At 36.9% G+C, this 22852-nt stretch overlaps 1 protein-coding gene across 2 annotated transcripts in view; it reads right to left on the bottom strand.

Annotated features, from left to right (window-relative positions):
- Window positions 1-2439: 2439 nt before the first annotated feature.
- The window catches only part of MED23 (mediator complex subunit 23), a 43358-nt gene continuing 22945 nt past the window's right edge, over window positions 2440-22852 (bottom strand). For both annotated transcript variants that reach the window (XM_025294528.3, XM_006055415.4), the window contains 15 exons: window positions 22164-22306; window positions 20678-20852; window positions 19874-20037; window positions 17679-17803; window positions 16431-16636; window positions 16162-16342; window positions 14430-14600; window positions 13773-13989; window positions 11568-11804; window positions 10456-10621; window positions 9820-9892; window positions 7019-7233; window positions 5964-6084; window positions 5099-5230; window positions 2440-3525 (listed from right to left, as the gene is read on the bottom strand). In XM_025294528.3, coding sequence (XP_025150313.1) covers window positions 3358-3525; window positions 5099-5230; window positions 5964-6084; window positions 7019-7233; window positions 9820-9892; window positions 10456-10621; window positions 11568-11804; window positions 13773-13989; window positions 14430-14600; window positions 16162-16342; window positions 16431-16636; window positions 17679-17803; window positions 19874-20037; window positions 20678-20852; window positions 22164-22306 — 2494 coding nt within the window. In that variant the 3' untranslated portion in view covers window positions 2440-3357. The remainder of the gene's footprint in view (window positions 3526-5098; window positions 5231-5963; window positions 6085-7018; window positions 7234-9819; window positions 9893-10455; window positions 10622-11567; window positions 11805-13772; window positions 13990-14429; window positions 14601-16161; window positions 16343-16430; window positions 16637-17678; window positions 17804-19873; window positions 20038-20677; window positions 20853-22163; window positions 22307-22852) is intronic.

The raw sequence follows: 22852 nt of genomic DNA, 5'->3' as shown, positions 1-22852 counted from the left end.
AAGTGACATAATTAGCAAATCTACTAGTTCAAAGTTACAGTTATCATCCCAAAGATTTGGTCTTTCAGGAAAATCTTTTGCCTTGGTAAATATTAGTACAATTAGTATAAACTGTATCAATTCCCTCTTGGTGTGAAATTCAGGATATGGAAATGCTAACTTTTGTCAAATTAAAAAGTTTATATTCCCATTTCGGCAAAAGACTTATCCTTAGAGAAACATACATTCATATCCAAATAAAAATTTGCTGGCATTAAAAATAAACACTTTTATCAGCCCCCACATGTACAGTGGGACTCCTGATATCAGGAGATAAAGCTACCCAACCTGAAAAGGGACCATATTTTCATGTTGTTCAAAGCTGTAATGCCTAGAAACTGCTCTTTTCTATCTCTTTATAAGATTCTGTCATCCCTATACAAGTTTCTAAATACACGCAACACACACAGATACTGACACACACACACCCTGCTTAAGACTACCATAAATACTTAAAAAAACCACAGTGAAATTATTATCTCCAAAACACTGTAAGACCTTGGTTAAGTTATTTAAACTCTTTTGCTTTGGTTCCCTCATCTGTAAAATGGATTATTATAGGGTTTGGGCAATCTCTAAGTTCACTGATGTTAGATGACCATGTTTCACTTTTTTTAAACTTCAAGCATGATATTGGTTAATATCATGTTAAGCATGGCTGCTATTCAGATAGTCTTTTGGGAAACAGAGGAAAGAAATCAACTATTTTTGTTTCTAAGATATGCTAATTTAGGTTGCGATTTCACTGAAAATTATCTGTGGCTTCCAAATGCCCCACCTTTCACTTATTTCAGTTGGTAAAGAATCTGCCTGCAATACGGAGACCTGGCTTTGATCCCCGGGTCAGGAAGAGTCCCTGGAGAAGGGAATGACAACCCACTCCAGTATTCTTGCCTGGAGAATTCCATGGATAGAGAAGCCTGGTAGGCTACAGTCCAAGGGGTCCCAAAGAGTCAGACACAACTGAGCAACTAACACTTTCCCAAGTTTCCAAATGCCCCACCTTTCACTCATTGCAGTTTAGAGTGTACTCACTGGCTGAACTCCTGAACATCCTAAAAACTCATCTCAGCTCCATTATATAGTGAAGGAAGTGGAAAAGTAAGTGAAAATAAACTAGAATCAAAACAAGGGAAGTGAACTCTTTCCCTTTCCTCCAACTTACTTGGAACTCAAAGTGGAGTCTGTAATGAAGCAGGCTCCATGAAAGAATTTTTACTGTTATTCTTTTTTTAAAAAAGTTAATTTATTATTTTTTTTATTGAAAGATAATTGCTTTACAGAATTTTGTTGTTTCCTGTCAAACCTCAACATGAATCAGCCATAGGTGTATATATATCCCTTCCCTTTTGTTATTCTTGTTATAACAGCTTTATGTGTTAAAGAGCCTCTACCATCTGATTGTTTATCTGCAATACAGAATTTTAAACCTGTTGACACTATGGACTTTGTAGAGTAAGTGTTTTACTGAATAGCTTTTAGATAAGAGCAATTATAGTGGATCTTACTCTAGGGAACCTTATCCAGTACAGCAGTCACAGGCAGTTACATTAATTAAAGCTTAATAAAATACTCAGTCGCACACTGTAGTGCTTAACAGGCACATGGAGCTACTAACTATTGAACTGCACAGCACAGATATGACTATTTCTACACTGCAGAAATGCCTAGTGAACATAGCCACTCTAAAGTTATCATTAGTTTTCAAAAAGAAAAATTTTAGGATGTAATGGATATAAGTATTTTTTTCTCAGCTGTATTCTAAATACAAATTAAGCTTCTGTCTTCTATTAATGTCTCTGATTAATACTAACCTCTTAAAAGCCTATTTGGGGAAATCATATTCTCTTTTTTTTAAGCTAGAGAGGAAAAACTGAATTTTTAATAAAATTAACTGGAATGTGTAAGTCCTTAAGAAACTGATATTGAATTTTTCTCTTTATTCTATTTGTATAATACTATTGTTACAATTATTTCTATTCTGGGATCTCAAAACAATATATTCCTTGAGGCAGCAAGAATATATTGAGACTAGGTTAAGAGTAATACTTGAAATCATTTCTAGTATAAAATTTCTGGAGAATTTTAAGAATATCATTAGCTTAGAAAAACTGTTTATACCATTATACAAATTTTAAGCAGTCTTTGCATGGCAAATAAAGATCCAGTGATTATAAAAATATGAATCACGAAGAAGATAAAGGTCTAGGAGGAATGATTTGGAAACAGAAGTTCACAGTTAAACGTCACTAATTCTTTTTTTAAAAAATCAGCACCTCTTAATTCCTAGGTTAATGTCAGTCACTGACTATAGTGTACAATCCATGGAGGTGGCTCAGTTCTCTGTTCTAACCCAGCCAGTATATTGCCTGGCACCCAGCAGATGCTCATTCAAACTGAGTAATTAATCAGACAATTTATTCTTTCAACAGATTTTACTAATTATTTTCCAAGTCTTTAACAATCTTAATGCCAGCCCCCCAAAATAACAGTATGTCTCTCAAAATCTAATAAACTCTAAAGAACCAAAATGTGTATGATATTTAAAAATATAAATACTTAAAAAATATAAGACTGTAAAAATTCAAAGAATCACATCATCTGCCAGGTAAGTGTGTCAACCTGGAAAAGTAACTGATTTATTTTTAAAAACAGGTATTAAGAAAATTGATTTTCTTAAGTTATGTTATTTTCTTACATGGCTTCCAACACATTTCATATAGTAAGTTCAAGTCCACAGCAAAGGCAAAAACTTGCCAATCTATCTCAATAGAAATATTAGCCTGTTTACTTGGAAATCTATGATAAAAAGTTTAAGCCATTTAAAAAAGAATATGAAATTGTGTTTGCTCCTTTAATGCAATGAAATCTAGAGTCCTTTACTTGACAAAAATCTCTTGTTGCAAAGATACATCAAGAGAGATTTATGTATAAAAGAATTTGTAATAACTATTTTACATGTGTGGTGCCTTTAAAATTGGATTTGAAGACTGAATAAGTTATTAATACTAAAAAATAAAAACAAAAACAATGGTCCAAACAGGAAAGATTGAGAGTGCCTGGTAAAAGTCATTTGATCAGATATGTCAGTATTCCTAGGTGGCTCTAATACCTTGTTGTGGATATGAACAACGTGTAGCTTACTTGATCTCTTAGAGACAAAGCAATGGGAAGACAGGAGTTGGAAGTCAACAGATTCACCACATGAATCAAAATAAAACAATCTGAACACCGCTGCCTCTACTCCACCACAATGTAGCACTGTCAGGTTCAGATTTAATAGACTCAAGTCTACTTTCAGCACAGCACACTCTGACTTCACTGAGTCACTGGCAGAGACCCTGGCACCTGAGTGGACTGAGGTGCTGGAGACCCACTGCTGACGGCTTGCGGAGGCACGGCAGCCGGTTCCATCTTGCTAATGTGAGTGATGAATCGAAGACGGAGTTTTAAAGCCGGCTTTAAATTACAGATAATCTTTTCTACCTAAAACACAAAAGCACGTTAAAACATATTTTCACCAGAGAAGTTCAATTTCCCACTTTTAAAGAAGTGACTTACACATTTCCTGAGACAATAAACCAGGGAGTGGAACAGATGGATGAGAAGTTTCTCTCATATTTTGTGTTTTAACAAAAGCAGATAAAACTATTTCTTTCCTACCTGAAAAAAGCATGTGTTGTCCCTCACACACATATTATATATATGTACATTTGTGTCTGTGTATCTATCTATATATGCATACACTTAACAGAAACATACTCACTGACCTAGACAGCCAGTCCCCCTCCTGCCAAAAGCTAGTAGTTTACACTGGGGGTTCTACACATCCACCACGGGACTCATCCTTTTAAAATGCCATCTTTATGCAAAGCACCACTATATTTCAAAGATCTTTGAATAACTTAGGTTCAAACATTTATCTATACAGTTAACTTTTTTTGGTTTTGATTTACTCCTGGAATGCAAACTAAATCATATTAGACTTACTCTTACTTAAAATGCTTTAAAGAAATAAATACATCAAGTAGTTCCATAGCTTTCTTAGCTTTACTTATATATTCTTGGATCTTACCAGGAAAGATCGGTCCATTAAAAATCCTTCCTTTCTATATTCCCTTGTGTCAAAGTTTCTTAGGCTCAAATATAAGGAATATGTTAAAGAAAACATTTCTCTGTTGGTTTCCACTTCACAATCCTGCGGAGGCGCAAAGGAGTCAACACCCTCCCAACTCCATGTCACCAGCTTCATAGAGTGAATCCTCAAGACTAGGATTTACATGCTTACGTCTATCAATGTATACTCCTTTCCCATTTCAGAGAGAAATAACATTAAAGTATGGAGAGGAGGTCACTTAACTTCACCTATTTGCCCTCCCTCCACCCTTCTAAAAGAGCTGAGATTCTGGTTCCCACAGACAGGAAACTCAGGATTTTAAGAGGTATTCAAGGCGGTTCTTTCCACTTGGAGACAGCCCTCCCAGGGAGTGGCTCTTTATATGCTGAGTCGCATGCCTTTCAAAGTGACACAGAACAAATTTAATACCTATTCCAAATGGCAACCCCCCACCCCCCAAACAGTAAGGATAGAATTAATTCCCTAGGACTTTAAAAAAATTCAAGTTCAGCACTCTCAGTTTTTAAATACCCTTCATGAGTTATTCTCCTGACCCTCCTGGTTTTAATCTTGTAGTCACGCTGCAATTTGTCTTATGTCCTCACAGTGTACTCTAATCACTGTGGGGAATAACAGGCTCTGCTTCACTCACAACACAAGGCCTCTCTGATCTTTTCAGTAGCCACGCTGTACTGTTTCTTCCTGATGAGTTTACCATTAGTAACTCCTCAGGTCATTTTCAGACGTTCTGTTGCAAATGTCAAAAGGGAAAAGTGTGAGAAATTATAATAGGTATTTTTTTTTTAATTGGCAGACAATTGCTTTACAATGTTGTGTTGGTTTCTGCCATACAACGTGAATCGACTGTAAGTATACCTATGTCCCCTCATGTTTAAGTTTTCAAAACTAAACATCATTGAAAAATAATTAAAGTGAACTTACTTGTTCTTTTACACTGTCACCAGTAAACATATACTTCATATGATACAGGAAGTCACAGATGGGATCCATGTAGTTTAAGTGGGTGCTACACTGGTCTACATTCAGCAACATGTCATAAAATGCCACACCAATCTATTTAATAAATAAAATTATGTAAATGGTCAAAAATGGTTCAGTCATGATGCAGCCGGTCTCCACGACAAGAACAGCACAGAGGGTAACACCCTTGCTGAGGAACTCTCACTATCACACAAACCTCTATGTACGTGAGTGATGCCAAACTGCTTGTCTTTATAATGGAATTCAGAGTGCTACCAACTGACCCCAAACGGGAATTAAATACACTTTCTCTTCCTAATTTAAAATTTAAAATTAAGAGATAGACAACCCCTTTTCTGGAAACCATCTCTCAATTTCTGGGATACTTGGCAGTCTCAGGGAGCCTTTATATACTGTACCTTCTTAGTTTCATTGGGTGTCTCATACTTCAAAGTTCTATATTTGGTGCATTCCCTTTTCTCTACACTTCTGTTACAGGGGATCAACTTTAGTCATTCCCATGACTTTGATGAATTCCTCTGTACTATAGTGCACATGCTCAAATGCACCTCTCCATCTTCAGCTTTCTTCTCAGCCGTGATGATGAGTATTTTCCCCTGCATCTCCAGTTCAGCACATCCCACACCAAACTCATAGGCGTACTAAGTTACGGGGACACTAAGGCCTTAAGCATTGCTCTTAGATCCTGCTAAACTGATTTTCCTACTAATGGTAATGATATACAGTTTGAAAAACACTAGGAAAGAAACCTTAATATACTTTTTAGAACTTAATCTTAGCATCGAAAACCCAGATTAAATTTTACCTCTATCATACATCGAGTTCTCTCTTGCTGAAACCTTTGTAAAAATGGTCCCACAAGGTGGTACACATAAAGCAACTGGAACTCAGTCTTCACTATAGGAAGAAGTACTTCAGTGAGAAATCTAAAATTTAAAGATCAAAATAAAAAATTTCTTGTGACTCGAAATCAGTTAAATTGTTTGAATTTTGTTAATATAGACTATTCAAGTATTTTCAAAATCTGTAATAATTTTTTTAAAGTTTATTTTAATTCTGGTAACATTTCTAATTAATCTCACATCTCTCACTGGCTCTTATTTTCATTTGATTATTGAGACAATTTACTTCAGATTTAGGAGTTGTTCCTAACAGTACAATTACTGAATGACGGAATGTGAATTATTTGAAATAAAAAGAGAATAATCAACCTAATATAAATGCCATTCTCAAGAAATTTAAATCTAATTAATACAATTATACAGTCAAAAATAATAATCAGATGATAGGCTAGTATCAGGTATGCAGTACAAAAGGCAAATTTTGCGATATATTCTGGAAAAAGCATGCATTTGATTAAGCCCATTGAAATGATGCTAAAGCTGAAACTCCAGTACTTTAGCCACCTCATGCGAAGAGTTGACTCATTGGAAAAGACTCTGATGCTGGGAGAGATTGGGGGCAGGAGGAGAAAGGGACGACAGAGGATGAGATGGCTGGATGGCATCACTGACTCGATGGACATGAGTTTGAGTGAACTCTGGGAGATGGTGATGGACAGGGAGGCCTGGCGTGCTGCGATTCATGGGGTTGCAAAGAGTCGGACACGACTGAGCGACTGAACTGACTGACTGATTGAAATGATAAAGGAAAACTGAATATGAGACTATTACTTATACATATAAATTAATTTTCTTCAATTAATTCTGACATAAAGGAGTCTTTCTGACACCCAGAAACTACTTAAGACTTTTACTGTGTAAGCTGTTCCACTGAATCAGATATATACCCCAGGTGTACAAGAAATTAAAAAGCAAAAACAAAATAAGTCAAATGTTTTTAGGAAATCATAATACCTACTTGGGAATGAGAGAAAGCTGCCCGATGCTGGAGTGGTGCCACACCGCATGCGCCAGAGCTAACGTGTAGCTACAGCTCATCTCAGAGTAGGACTGATGACAAGCGGTGAAATCAAAGAGCCGGAAAGGATAGCCGACCCACTCTGTCTCAGACGTCAAGCTGGGACTGCTGATAACACTCACTATTCGATCGTGAAGGACAATCCAATACGGCTCCTTTAAAACCAAGAAAAAGCCTGAAGAAAAACACCATTTCTCTAGTATTCCACTCCATATCCAGTATTATACTCCAAAAGCCTAAAATAATAGCACTTTCTCATTCTTTAATGTTTTCTATTTATCTAGCTTGTGTGGCTTCACAATGAGTCAAATTAAGTCAATAACAACCTGGGGAGAAGTGTCTGTGAGTTAAGAGTTCTCCAGACATAAGTCTGTCCAGTTAACTTAATAGCTGATATTTACTACATGGTAAATTGACTTTACCTATATTTACTATACAGGTAATGCTGGTACACATTTATAATTCACAAATATATATATATTTTGGAGGAGTGTAAGGAAAAAGTGATTCATAAAGATGCATAATCAAACAAGTTTGGAGAGCACAGCTTTAGACAATATTACTGACACGCAAAGATGTCAGACATCAGTGTGGTGCTGACTAGACATGTGTGGAGGTCACAGAGGGAGACACTGCATGAGTAGAGAAGTTATAGAAGGCTTCACTGAAAAAGCAAGCCCTAAGTTAGCAAAGAATGAGTAGAGTTTTAGGGAAGGTAACAGAAGGAAAAGCATCCTGGTATATTCTCTTATATGGCAGAAGTACCTGGAAAATGTCTCAACAAGCATCATTTGCAGGAGGAAAGGATAAATTAGAGATACCAAGGGAATATTTCATGCAAAGATGGGCTCGATAAAGGACAGAAATGGTACGGACCTAACAGAAGCAGGAGATATTAAGAAGAGGTGGCAAGAATACACAGAAGAACTGTATCAAAAAGATCTTCACGACTCATAATCACGATGGGGTGATCACTCACCTAAAGCCAGACATCCTGGAATGGGAAGTCAAGTGGGCCTTAGGAAGTATCATTATGAACAAAGCTAGTGGAGGTGGCAGAATTCCAGTTGAGCTATTTCAAATCCTAAAAGATGATGCTGTTAAAGTGCTTGACTCAATACACTAGCAAATTTGGAAAACTCAGCAGTGGCCACAGGACTGGAAAAGGTCAGTTTTCATTCCAATCCCAAAGAAAGGAAATGCCAAAGAATGCTCAAACTACTGCACAATTGCACTCATCTCACACGCTAGAAAAGTAATGCTCAAAATTCTCTAAGCCAGGCTTCAACAATACGTGAACCATGAACTTCCAGATGTTCAAGTTGTTTTTAGAAAAAGCAGAGGAACCAGAGATCAAATTGCCAACATCTGCTGGATCATCAAAAAGCAAGAGAGTTCCAGAAAAACATCTATTTGTGCTTTACTGACTATGCCAAAGCCTTTGACTGTGTGGATCACAAGAAACTGTGGAAAATTCTGAAAGAGATGGGAATACCAGACCACCTGACCTGCCTCTTGAGAAATCTGTATGCAGGTCAGGAAGCAATAGTTAGAACTAGACATGGAACAACAGACTGGTTCCAAATAGGAAAAGGAGTACGTCAAGGCTGTATATTGTTAGCGTGCTTATTCAACTTATATGCAGCGTACATCATGAGAAACACTGGGCTGGATGAAGCTGGAATCAAGATTGCTGGGAGAAATATCAATAACCTCAGACATGCAGATGACACCACCCTTATGGCAGAAAGTGAAGAAGAACTAAGAGCCTCTTGATGCAAGCGAAAGAGGAGAGTGAAAAAGTTGGCTTAAAGCTCAACATTCAGAAAACAAAGATCATGTCATCTGGTCCCATCACTTCATGGCAAATAGATGGAGAAACAGTGGAAACAGTGGCTGACTTTTTATTTTTACTCCAAAATCACTACAGATGGTGACTGCAGCCATGAAATTAAAAGATGCTTACTCCTTGGAAGAAAAATTATGAGTAATCTAGACAGCATATTAAAAAACAGAGACATTACATTGCCAACAAAGGTCCATTTAGTCAAGGCTATGGTTTTTCCAGTAGTCATGTATGGATGTGAGAGTTGGACTATAAAGAAAGCTGAGCACCAAAGAATTGATGCTTTGGCACTATGGTGTTGGAAAAGACTCTTGAGAGTCCCTTGGACTGCAAGGAAATCCAACTAGTCCATCCTAAAGGAAATTAGTCCTGAATATTCATTGGAAGGACTGATGCTGAGGCTAAAACTCCAATACTTTGGCCACCTGATGCGAAGAGCTGACTCATTTGAAAAGACCCTGATGCTGGGAAAGATTGAAGGCGGGAGGAGAAGGGGATGCCAGAGGATGAGATGGTTGGGATGGCATCACCCACTCAATGGGCATGAGTTTGAGTAAACTCCGGGAGTTGGTGATAGATAGGGAGGCCTGGCATGTTGCAGTCCATGGGGTCACAAAGAGTTGGACACAACTGAGCTACTGAACTGAACTGAACTGAAAGGATCTAGATACATAATATGTTAAGGGGTCAAAAATAGATCAGATTTTAATTGGAAAACTAAGGTTGGATAGGAAGTGGGACCAAGGGATGCAGGGACCCATAGTCAGGTAGATTTATTTAGATCTGATGCAGAAGAGGCACTGTAGATTTTAGAAGCAATAATAAAGTGAAAAAAAAAAAATGAAACATTTCATTAATTGCATGATGACCTTGTTTAAATCAATGATTAACTTACTGGTAGGGCAGTGATGATCAATCCAATGGCATTCATCCATGCTGTAATGTTCTCTCTTGGCACTAAAGGCTGACTATTAGTTGGGAAAAAGAACAAAAAGGTGAAATTATAAAAACATTTTATATGGTTGACACTGTATCTTACTTTGAGAATATATATAATTTGGGGGCTGACACTGATCTATTTCAATAAAACTACAATGGATTTTTAGTGAGTAAAAATATAAATAAAAACTAAGTAAGGCTTTTCAATTTTTTCAATTTTCTTCTTTAACAATGGTTGCTGAGCTGAAAGACTATTTCACTTATTTATATTTATTCTCCAATCATTATCCCCTACTTTATATTGGCCTTTAAGAAGAAAATCTTGAAAAACTGTCTTTAGGGAAAAGTTAATGTTATTCCTAAGTTAAATGTCAAACAGCTAATAAAGAGTAGAAGAAGGAACAAACCCAGGTTTTCTGGCTGTTCAGGGCTCATTCCATTTCACCTTTATCACTAAGACAAGATCTGGAACCTAAAGATAGTCACTATTCAATGTGCCTTAGCCTTGGGACAACAGGTGTGTCTCACAGCTCCAAATAAAATATCATTCTCTTAAAACACTGAATCTTATTGCATGAAACAGGATACACACCTCTTCAGGACAACATTTAGAAGAGCATTTCCAACATCCTGGCCGGAAACAGCCAAGGCCATGAGTTCCACACAAGTAACATGCAGTGCGTGGGCAGCAGGGTTGGGAAACTCATTGAACCTCCAGTCACAGTTTGGGAATGGACCAGGAGATTTGCCAGCCATCGGTGCAGACGATTAAAGCAATAACTGGTTGATAATTCTGAGATTAAAGGCTCCTGTTTGTATAGTGCTTTACAGTTTTCAAAGGTTGAACATGTAAACATTTCATTTGATTATCAATATATCTGATTATGAGCCCTCAGTAAGTGATTTATTGGAGAGCTTAAGAGGCGAACAATACAAACTGAATACAAATAAATCTGACGTGTTGATAGCAACCATGTGATCAGCCACAGGTATCGATGACTGGTCTTATGTAAGAGGGTTCTTATTACTGTGACATGACAACTGTAGATGCAACCAAGGTATCCAAAGGCTTTAGCAACCTATTTTCTTTTAGTTGTAGGAAAGTTAATAAGAACATTACTTTCTCATGAGTAGCTCTTTTACTTCAGGAAGGAATTCTTGTGTAGGAAAATTAAATCAGGCCCATATATGTAAAACTGCTCTATTTAGTAAATAGAGTGGCGTCGTGTGTAGATATATGAAGTAGAGTGGGTTAATAATTTAAAACAGAAGTAAAGAAAGAAAACACCAATATAGAACCCTTTTCACTACAAAAAAATGTTTTACTATTATCTACTAATGTTTTAAAAATTATTCAGGGATTTATTTAAAGTTCTATGTTCTCCATAGAACAAATGCATGTACTATAATACATAGTATATTTATTTAGGAATGTTTTTCTTTGAAACAAATCTCTTCTCTAAGGTTTTGTCTTTTTTAAATAAAAGTTTTAATGGAGTAAATTTCTGCCTATCTGGCATTATGCTGCTGATTTAAGACTTCAAAACCTTTACAGAAGTAAACATTAAAAAATAAGATGTTCTAAAAAACTGAAGTCTTAGAATATATAAAAACTTTGGAATATTTAAAATGACAATATATTTTCACACAAATCAACATATAGTTATTTCTACAGAGTCTGGAAAATCACAATGAAAAGGATATTATCTACTAGTCTGCCAATCAATTTGCAGTAGTAAGAGTCGTCTGGGACCCAGGGATTGTCTTCTCGTGCATTCATAGCATTTTTCAGGTAAGTGTCACTTAGACACCAGCCCTGTGGTCGGTTATCCTTGAGCGACCCAATGATTGCATGGACAAGTTTTCGTTTGAGACTTTCACGATTTCTCAGGTGCATTTCATAATAATGCAGAGTATTATACAAATAAGTCACTGGACGATCTGCCAAGAAGAAAACATCACTACAATGTTTACCTGGTTACTGACAACTGTGAAAAACTGATCTATTCTCAAGATTGCCAAAAAATAGCTCAGAAGATTATAAAACTACTACACATGTTAGGCAATTGCATACAATGGCTATTTTTATTTTAGGACAAGGCAGAAGCCTTCTAACAACATACACAGCTTCTACTGAAGGATACGCATCACATTTAGATGTAGCAATTCCACTCCTGGAAATTTTCCTGCAAAAATGATGTATGTGTAAGTAATATAGCTGCAGCCTGTTTATACTAGCAAAAGATTAGAATAGCCTACATGATGAAAACAGGGGACTGGTTGTTAATCATGGCATGTATGAAGCAGCTTTGTATGATCTGATACAAAATAATCAACTGTAAAACCTTATAAAGGTTAATAAAAAATAATGTGTATATTTGTGAAAAAAATACACTACCAACCCCAGAATATTTAAGGTAGGATACATAAGAAACTGGTAACAGTGACTGCCTACAGGGAAAGAAAGGAGGAGATACAAGAATAAGCTAGAGGACAGGGGTGGAACTGCCCACTTTCACTGCATCAGGTGCATATATTACCCAATCCAAAAAGAAGAGTATTTTTAAAGGAAAGCTCCCTTGAAGTTCATATCTACTCTGTAGTGCTAAAATGCAATTCAGACTTCTGCTATGAAGGGAGATATCTTAGATAAAGGAGATATCTTAGGTCAAGGACTAAGAAGAACTGCCTCCCCACCCCCTCCACCACCCCGCCAGATAAATACTCTCTATCCCCTAGAGTGGGTAGAGTCCGTGGCTGCTCCAGGACTTCCATGTCCTGTCACTTACTTCACCGTTCTTGGTCACCAGGCTCAAAACTTTAGAGTTGTCCTTGATTTCTTTCTTTCGATATTCTCCCCATAATTGGTCAACCAAGCTCAATTCCTACTCTTGACTCTCTCTCCCTTCCTTCTCATTTTCAGTGTCACCATACTTGTTTCCGGAGAAGGCAATGGCACCCCACTCCAGTACTCTTGCCTGGAAAATCCCATGGACGGAGGGGCCTGGTGGGCTGCAGTCCATGGGGTCGCTAGGAGTCGGACACGACTGAGTGACTTCACTTTCACTTTTCACTTTCCTGCATTGGAGAAGGAAATAGCAACCCACTCCAGTGTTCTTGCCTGGAGAATCCCATGGACGGAGAAGCCTGGTAGGCTGCAGTCCATGGGGTTGCAGAGTTGGACAAGACTGAAGTGACTTAGCAGCAGCAGCAGCATACTTGTTTAGATGCTAACTGACACAAATCTTTGAAATGGCTTCCTCCTTCTAAGACACGCTGCTACTAGAACTGGACTCACCTTTCTAAAATAACGCTTTCCATACCATGACTTTACTCAAGAACTTCTAGTTAATTCTCCATTATCTGTAGATTATAAAACCAGAACTTCTCAACCTGGCATTTACAGTGATGAGTTGCCAGGTACAATTTAGCCCAATGAGGCAATTGTTTTTAAAAAATGCCTTGTTTTTAATACCTCCATGATTTTTCCAAAGGATTTCTCCTGCCTATTTTGCTCTCTTCTCCTTTCTGTTTATAAAAATCACATACATTATAGTTCAAACCCTACCCATCCACGAAGCTTGCCAAGATCCATTTAGTTCACAGTAATATCCATCTGTTCTGAAATAATACTTCTCTCTTTCTGTACTGATTTGATAATTAATCACACAATATATAAAATAAGGCATCTCTTGCATATTATTTATTTTTGCTATAATTTACTTATTGATATTTTTATGTTGTCTATTTTATACATCAAGGTATCATCACATAGCACTTCTGCTGAAAATGCTTTTATTAAAAATTATTAAAATAAAACCTTTATAACTATTATTATCCATATGATCATGCTCAGCCTACTTCTGTCTATAGAGAGCTTAGATGGAATTAAAATTTGAAAAAGCTCACCATGAAATTTATATAAGCCTCCCAGATGATCTAGTAGAGTCTCCAATGATTTGGATACCGGGAGCAACTCTAAAAACCTGTGGATTACTATATCAAACACTGGGAGGAATCGGAGGCACACATTTCCAAAATAGATGGGCAGATATGGAGACTGTATCGGCACAGGAGGATCAACCTGCTCCGCCAGGCCCTCAAAATAGAGCTTCTCCGGGTATTTCTGTGGAAGTGAGGAAACGGTAAATGTTTAGGGCATCTTTTTTTAATTTTCTTAAAAAAAAAAAAAAAGAGCTAAATAAACCTGTCATTTTTCAAAGAATATAGAACTGTGTTTGTTCCGGTAATACAATGAAATCTAGAGTCCTTAACAAAAATTTCTATTCTCCTAAAGAAATACCAAAAGAGATTTACATATGAAAGGACTGGATTTAACTCTTCATTTTCTATTGTAAGTACCCACACCTACTAAAACTGTAGTTTCAATTTGTTCTTAATATTAGAGAGACTCTAGAACCTTAAGAAAGTTTAGGCAGCTAAGTCACTTCTACACAGACCGGACAGACAAGAACAGACCTGCAGAGAAAACACCAAGTCAATTAACCAAAGACCTAAAGTTTGGCCTTAAAAAGGATGAAGTGAAGCACTAATTTTAATTAGTACCTTGTGATAATTCATGTGCTTGGTGTGCCAGTCATTCTGTAGCCAGTGTTCTGGGGAATTTTCCTTCACAAAGTCACTTACTCGATTTCTAAAATCATTTGGCTTGAGTAACAGCAACTGAATTATGAAATAACAAACTTGGGCTTCATTCCCTTCGTGGCTACGCATGGCCTTTGGAGAAAAACAGAACAATTAAATGAAAATGACCAACCTATGCAAAAGCAAGGCTCCAGAGAGCCTAAATTTGAAAACAGTAAAATCTCACAATTAGAACTTTATTGTATAATCCATCCCAAAATAATTGTTCAGCATTCCCCAAACATGCCTGACCCCTTTTTGCCTAGTTTGGGCTCTCACCTGGAATGTCCATCTTTATTTTTTGAAATTTAGCCCTCTCTTGAAGACCCATCACCTAAGCAGATGTGATCTTTCAGTGCTGCCTGGTAATATTTTCCCTACACCTCTAACTTACTCTTTTATTTACTGATTCATAGACTTATCTTATTTCCCTTACTAGACTGTGACCATCTTTATATCTATGCTCTAGAGCTGAGAGGTGAATGTTAAGCACTTACACCCTTCAAACATCACTGCTGCTGCTGCTGCTGCTAAGTCGCTTCAGTCGTGTCTGACTCTGTGCGACCGCATAGACGGCAGCCCACCAGGCTCCCCCGTCCCTGGGATTCTCCAGGCAAGAACACTGGAGTGGGTTGCCATTTCCTTCTCCAACGCATGAAAGTGAAAAGTCAAAGTGAAGCCGCTCAGTCGTGTCTGACTCTTCACGATCCCATGGACTGCAGCCTACCAGGCAGCTCCATCCATGGGATTTGCCAGGCAAGAGTACTAGAGTCAAATATCACTACTATAGTATTAAAACATGTAGCAGTTTCCAGCCTGATTCAGTGCTTTTTCTTAAAATTTGGCCTGAAATAGACATCAAAGTCAAGAGAAAAAAAAACACTTGAAGAATACTGGGTGACTCTAAGAAGCATTCAGTTTCTTATATATTATGGCTAACAAAGTATACATAAATGATTATTAGCACTCTGAAAAAAAACTTAATGACTTTTCTTTTTTTTACTACTTCCTGCCTCTTCTAGGAGTTTTTGAGAATCATTTCAGAGCATCACAAAGCCAGGACCACATCTGTCTTACTTACTTCTATACCTTCTGTACATACAACATAGTAGATATTCAATACATGCTTACTGAATGGATGAATAAAGAAATTGGGGAATCTTTAATTCCTTAGGGAATTGATAGCAATGTATGATTTACAGTATAAATTCATTAAATCTTTAAAAACAATATGGGGCTTCCCTGGTAGCTCAGCTGGTAAAGAATCCATATGAAATGCAGGAGACCCCAGTTTGATTTCTGGGTCAGGAAGATCCCCTGGAGAAGGAATAGGCTACCTACTTGAGTATTCTTGGGCTTCCCTGGTGGCTCAGACAGTAAAGAATCTGCCTGCAATGCAGGAGACCTGGGTTCGATCCTTAGGTTGGGAAGATCCCCTGGGGAAGGGAAAGGCTACCCATTCCAGTATCATGGCCTGGAGAATTCCATGGACTGTATAGTCCATGGGGTCGCAAAGAGTCAGACACGACTGAGCAACTTTTACTTTACTAGGAACAACATACAGCAGATCATCACACGATCCATTAGTCATTAACAATGATCCAAAGAGAATGAGACTGCTTAGACCTCTGTTTTTAAGTAAGTGTATTCTTACCAAGCAGAGAATTAATCTGTCCAGTGTAACAATGTTGTACTTCCATACCATATCATTAAGAATTTCAATGCATTTGTTGAGTTGCTGACCTCCAGCTGACGTAGAGAACTCATATACCAGGAAATCTGCAAAAGTTCTCACATGGACTACTAAGGCCCTGGCTCCAATTCTCTCCAGTACTCTGGAAAGCAGAGAGTAGAAAATAAATTACACTGCTGTATAGTATGATGGACTGACAAATGGAATGCAGATCTAGGTTTTCGACTTACCTATAGCCAATCTGATTAATGTGATCTGTTTCCAGGAGCATTTTCCAGAGCAGACAAAGGAAGAGAGGAGGAGAACGTTGTGCAGAAAAGTGGGTGATGATGTCATTTTCGTTGGTCATTGACTTCCACTTCCTGTACTCCTCCTCCACATTTTTTTTCAGATTAAAACGACTCTCTTGAGGTACATTATTTTGTTTAAAGAATGCCTACAAGGAAGACCAGAAGTTTATTTCAATGGCAATAGTAAAAAGGGCAATAGCTGCAGAATCAAGAAACCAGTTTCAGGCTTGACTCTAACACTAATAAATTCCATGTGCCCTCAAGTAACTCAGTAATCAAGCCCTAAATTTCTATATTGGGAAAATACAAAGGCTTTGATTGGATTATCTGTAAGATTCCTTTCCTAGATTTTCTAAACAGAAATTCCAAGAAAACCTGAATTCAAACTTTCTTCAGTCATCTGTTGATACTTCTGCTCATCTTTGAAAAAAGAGAAAAAGAAAAAGATATGTATGTACTCTTCCGTTACATGTTTTAATATTCCTATGAGGAAAATCCATTGCACTAGCCAGGTGGTTCTCAGAGCATGGTCCCCAGACCATCAGTATTAGCATGACTTCAGACCGGTAAGAAATGTGAATTCTTGGGCTCCATCTCAGACCTAATGAATCAGAAGCTCTGCAGCTGGAGTCTAGGAGTCTAGCTAAACCACCTCTCCAGGGGATTCTGATATGTTTGAGACCTACTGTTCCAGTCCTATTAGAAGTTATAGAAAACAGATGTTTACTATGCTTAAAATTTTCTCTGAAAAGTAGAAGATGAGGTTTTCCTTTCTCCATATTATAATAGCCAAGTTTATAGCTTTTCTCTCCATGTGATTAAAAAAAGAAAACTCTGTCAAATGTACACGTGTGTATTCTGTGAAACCCCATTACATTGTGTTTCTCCCCATTACTGTTCGGTGAGAGAGAAAGAATTGTTTAGGTCATGTGTTACATCTCACAAGATTCTAAAACTGTTAACTAATAAGATGAAGCCATAACAATTACAGTTTTAGAGACACGTCTGCTCCTCTAATAGGACAAGGAACAACTCAAGAGATTTTGGGAGTAATACCAAAGATTTACAAAAAGAGAAATAAAAGCTAATATTTTTTGGATGCCATCAAAACTCTCCAGAATAACACAGTAAATGGGAAGACTGATTTCATATACTGTACATTCAATATATAATTCAAAACAAAATTACCTGTAGTGGGCCTGGAAAACAACTAAGAGTATGTGAAGCCCAATTATGAGGCGTAAAACTCATGATGGTCTGAAGTATGTCTTTACACCAAGTTCCCTGAATTGAATCAGAGCCTGTAAAAAAATCTAACACAAACAAATAAATGTAACCCAGATATAAAAGATCATGTCCATAATTCATAGATGATATCACAGAAAAAGTCACAAGTTTGTACAGTCAGAGAATTTCACTGCAGAGCATTCACCACTTAACTAGTAATCACATCAGTAAATACTGAAGATAACGAGTGAAAAAATTACAAAAGACATTTGGTACCTTTTTTTCTTTTTAAGATTACAGAACATCAGTGACATAACAGTGGTACAGGCCCACCACGGCTGCTCATTTACTTCACTCCTGAGAGTGAGGTATTATCACTTTACTGAGCCAAGGAAATAGAACTGTTAGAGTACAGCAGATATCTTTTCTGGCGATTGAAACACCTATAGTCTATAATCCTCTAAATCAAGGAGGTTTATTTATGTAAAATAAGACAGCATACACAAATGTATTTGAGGTTGCTAAATTCAGTAACTATTTCTCTAAAATAGCCATTCTCAAAGTGTGGTCTGCAGACTTTGTGGGTCGCCAATATCGTTCAAGGATTTGATGAGGTCAACACTATTAAAATAATAATACTACTAATACTAAGATACCATTGGCCTCTTTACCATGTTGAAATGTGCACTGATGGGGCAAAGCACTGGTGGGGTAGCACTGCTGGCCACTGGACACATCCAACAGTGGTACCAAGCTATACTCACAGCCATTGTCATCTTTACCACAACACACTCTTAGCAGGAAAAAAACGCCAGTTTCACTTACGACTATCTCTGATAAAATTGTAAAAAAGATTATGTCTCAGCCCTTTAGTATATCTGTTTGTAACATCTTGTGTGATAAAATGGAAGTATGCATAAGGTGTTCCAGCTACATTATCAAAGTATGAAGGTTATCTTGAGGAAAAATACCTTGTGATTGAATATTGGGTCAAATTAGCTCTTTTTTCATGGACTCCCAATTTTACTTGAAAGAACATATAGTTTTTCAGATTTAGGCATGAGGCAGATATTTTTCTTGAATATTAATAAAGGGAGCCTCTAACTTTAAGAAGAACAAATAACTGTATCTTTCACCAATGATAAAATTTGACCTTTCAAGCGAACATCTGAATTTTGGAAAACATGTATCCACTACCACAAGCCTAATAGCTTTCTAAAACTTAAAGACTTTTTTCCTAATGAAATTTGTAGCAAGGTTAAAAAATATAATTTTCTGATACTGTATAATGAAATGTGTCAACATTTATAACATCTATCTACGTAATCCAGTAAATCAATGTTTTCCAAAAAACCAATCCATAAAGTTAAAATATGCATGAACACAAAATCCACTAAATGTACAAAATAGATCAGTGGATTATAATGTGACTGAGTACAGAGTTCCCTGATAGGACTTTGCATTCTACATTGCAACGAACATTTAAGAAACGACCAATTTTTCAATTTTGTGTGACATTAAAGCAGATTCATAATTAGCTGGAAAAGCTATTTAAAAGGTTCCCTTCTCAACCTCATATCTATGTGAAATCATAGTGTTTTTTTTTTTTTTTTACTTCTTCTAAAATAACATCTATAATAGGTGAAATGTAAGAGAATTCAGCTATGTTCCTTTACACCAGACATTAAATTCAGCTATGTTCCTTTACACCAAAAATTACATTATTTATGTTTACATGCAATAGGCTTTTTATTGTTATTTTAAAATGAGTCAGATCTTAAAAAGTCCTACTTTAATACCTAACAAAGCAAATATCATAGATATAATCCATATAAACAGAAAATGTTTGGGAATTTTAATCATTATTATTATTTTTGAGAATAAAGTGGTCTTGAGACCAAAAAGCTCAGGAACCATGACTTTAAAACGATGTCAGATGACTAAAAACTGACGTTCAACCAAATTAAAACGGTAATACAGAAGAACTTGCTTTAATGAGTGAAATGGTAAAGATAACCAAACAACTGGTTTTTTTGGAAACAAGTGAGAAGAATCTTTTCAATATGTTACCCCCCGACCCCCAGCCCAGTAGTCAGGAGACACAGCACCCTCTGACACATCTGTTTCTGTTGCTGGTGGCTGCATGGTCACTGTACCTGTTACGTGAGTTGCTCTAGCTAAGGTCAGTATCAAGGCACGGTTCAGTTCTTCGGATTCCGCTGAGAGCACCGTCTTGGGATCACTGAGGAAGCGTGTAAACTGCGGCTGTACTTCTGAGCTACCTAGTGCTGTTATAAGCCTGAGTGCAGTGCTCTCAACACTGCAAAGTGGGAGAACAAACACAATCATGAAAAAGTTAAGCTGCATATAAACTCAGAACTCTAGAATTAAATGCAATTCTAGGTTAATCACAATGGGGAAACATGCAAACTATAAATTTCTCTTCTTCAATTAAAAACAAACTCTTTTGTATGAAAACAAGCTTTGTTTAACTTGTTTTTAAAAATCTGAGGTGTCAAATTTAATAGCAAAAATCATTTGACATTTTTACCCGTTTGAAAAAGATAGCATGTAGCTTTAAGGACTAAAAAAAAGATGTCACCTGGATACACAGCATTTCAAAAATGACATCTTTAAAATTTGGAAATTATTTTCAATTAGAGCAAAATCAAAATGACATGATACTTTAACCATAACCTAAATAAGCACTAAGTTAAAACACAATGTCAAAGGTCATGGAAGTACTTGTTCTCAGTCCAAAAATCTCCAGGCAATGATTCAACTATCTTAGTAGGTTTCTATTTAAGACATTGAACTCTACTTTTTCTATACTGGAAATAAAACACTCCATAAGCAGAGGAATTTTATAACAGTGAATATTATAAGGTAATGGACTAAGTTCACCATCTTGAACAAATTTTCTAACAAATCCAAGGAAAGACAGTCTCCAGTGAGCTCACCAGAGATGGAGCTGGTTCTGGTTTGTTTGTGCAACTGCAGCCAAAGTATGAAGATGACTTAGGAGCTGAACTCTGTAATGGGGCTGAATGTGGTGCATTCGGTAGCTGAACATCTCAAGAAGCGTATGCAAGATACCCCAGGCATGAGACTTAAAAACAGTTGGCAGAAGCTGACCTTGAAGAAGAAGAAAATTTAAGACACCAATCAGTGAAAGCTATGAATTAAAAGATACTTAAAAAAAAGTCACATCAAGTAAAATCTATGCAAAGATTTTGATCATGAACACACACACATGCAAACACATAGATGCACACATATATTTCCCTAATTTTCTCCAAAATTGGTACTTTAATTATAAGGAAGAGGACTTCCTTGGTGGCTCAGCTGGTAAAGAATCCGCCTGCGATGCAGGAGACCTGGGTTCGATCCCCTGGAGAAGGGAAGACCCCTGGAAAAGGGAACAGCTACCCACTTCAGGCCTGGAGAATTCCATGGACTGTATAGTCCATGGGGTTACAAAGAGTTGGACACAACTGAGCAACTTTCACTTTCACTTTGTAAGCAAGAAAATTCAGATTCTTATTGTAACACCAAGTTTGCATTTTTCTTTGGAATTTGAAAAATGATAGACAAGTTCATCTGTGAAAGTAAAGAGCCAGGAAATGGGAAAAAATTACTCTAGCCTTCCTCAAGTCTTCATTTATTTTTATTTAGTTATTGTTTAAATTATTTTAATAAAGTTAATATTCCCAACCTTTCAAAGCATGAGGATCATTTTTTAATATACAAATTATATCATAACCCATCCTTTCTGCTAAGAAAGCTTAATTTGACTTTCAATTATCTGGAAAGAAGAGTAACCATGGTTAAAATGATACCACATTGGTAAAAAATTAGAATTACCACAAATCAGAAAAACACTTTCATATTAGAAAGTGTTTATTATTTAGAACTGCATAATAACTAACAGACATTGTAATGCAGGAATTGAATTGTAATGCAACTGAATTGTTATTACATTGAATTGCACTGAATTGTAATGCAATGCAGGAACATGCCTTCCGTATTGCCAGTCAGACTTGGAACTTACTGCTGTCCGGGGGCAAACCAGCAAGCCAGCCAAATGGGATCATGGATTTTTATGATTACAGACAGGTCTGTCCTGTCCTGTTTACTGCATCCCAAGCACCTAGTACAACTGCATGCCCCACCCCCACCCCACTTTTTAACCACAACTTTTAAAAATTGTATCCCATTCCCTGGATCCTCTGTGAGGGTCTTATCCCTCTTTTTTGCTCTATTTTTCTCTGTAAGATTTATTTTATATTTCAGTTATATATATTTTTTGTCATTTTTCTCTTTAGCAGGTGATCTCTACAATGAGAGTGACTTCTGCACACTTCTACATTCCTAGAAACTCGTAAAGTATATGTTGAATGAAGAAAAAGGTTAATGGTTATAAAACACCAGAAAGTCCTGTCTTACTGATAAATCCTTTGATGCCCAAAGATTCTATTTCCATATAGACCAATAAACGGCTGTAAGTTTCCACTAGGGCCGGAGCCAAGGCCACACTGGACTTTGCGTGAGCAAGTTTTATCACTCTGGTAGCAATGCTGTGGATAAGGCTGAGGAGAAACAACAACATAAAATAAAACAAAATAAAAATCCAGATTTTTAACACAAATACAGGGATTGTTCTACTTATAGGGAACTTGGTATAAATGTGAACTTCTAGCCGAAATGAGTCAGCTTTTTTTTGTCATTTAGGTTATGCAGGACATACGGTAGTGATGCACTGTACAACCTGAGACTGATTCTGGTTTCCATGTTGCTTTCAACCTGCATCAGGGTCTCTCTGCTCACAAAACAGCAAAATTTGGGTACAACTCATAAGAATGGAATAAAAAAGCTGTGATACATATATACAATGGAATATTCCTCATCCATAAAAAGGAACATATTTGGGTCAGTTCTAATGAGGTGGATGAACCTAGAACCTATTATGCAGAGTGAAGTAAGTCAGAAAGAGAAAGATAAATATCGTAGTGTATATATATGGAATCCAGAAAGATGGTACTGATGAATTTATTGGCAGGGTGGCAATGGAGAAAGAGACATAGAGAAAAGACTTACGGACACAGGGCAGGGGAAGGAGAGAGTGAGATGTATGG

This window comes from Bubalus bubalis, chromosome 10 (assembly GCF_019923935.1).
Source record: "Bubalus bubalis isolate 160015118507 breed Murrah chromosome 10, NDDB_SH_1, whole genome shotgun sequence".
Classification (NCBI taxonomy): domain Eukaryota; kingdom Metazoa; phylum Chordata; class Mammalia; order Artiodactyla; family Bovidae; genus Bubalus; species Bubalus bubalis.
This window is presented reverse-complemented; position numbering and strand designations above follow the sequence as displayed.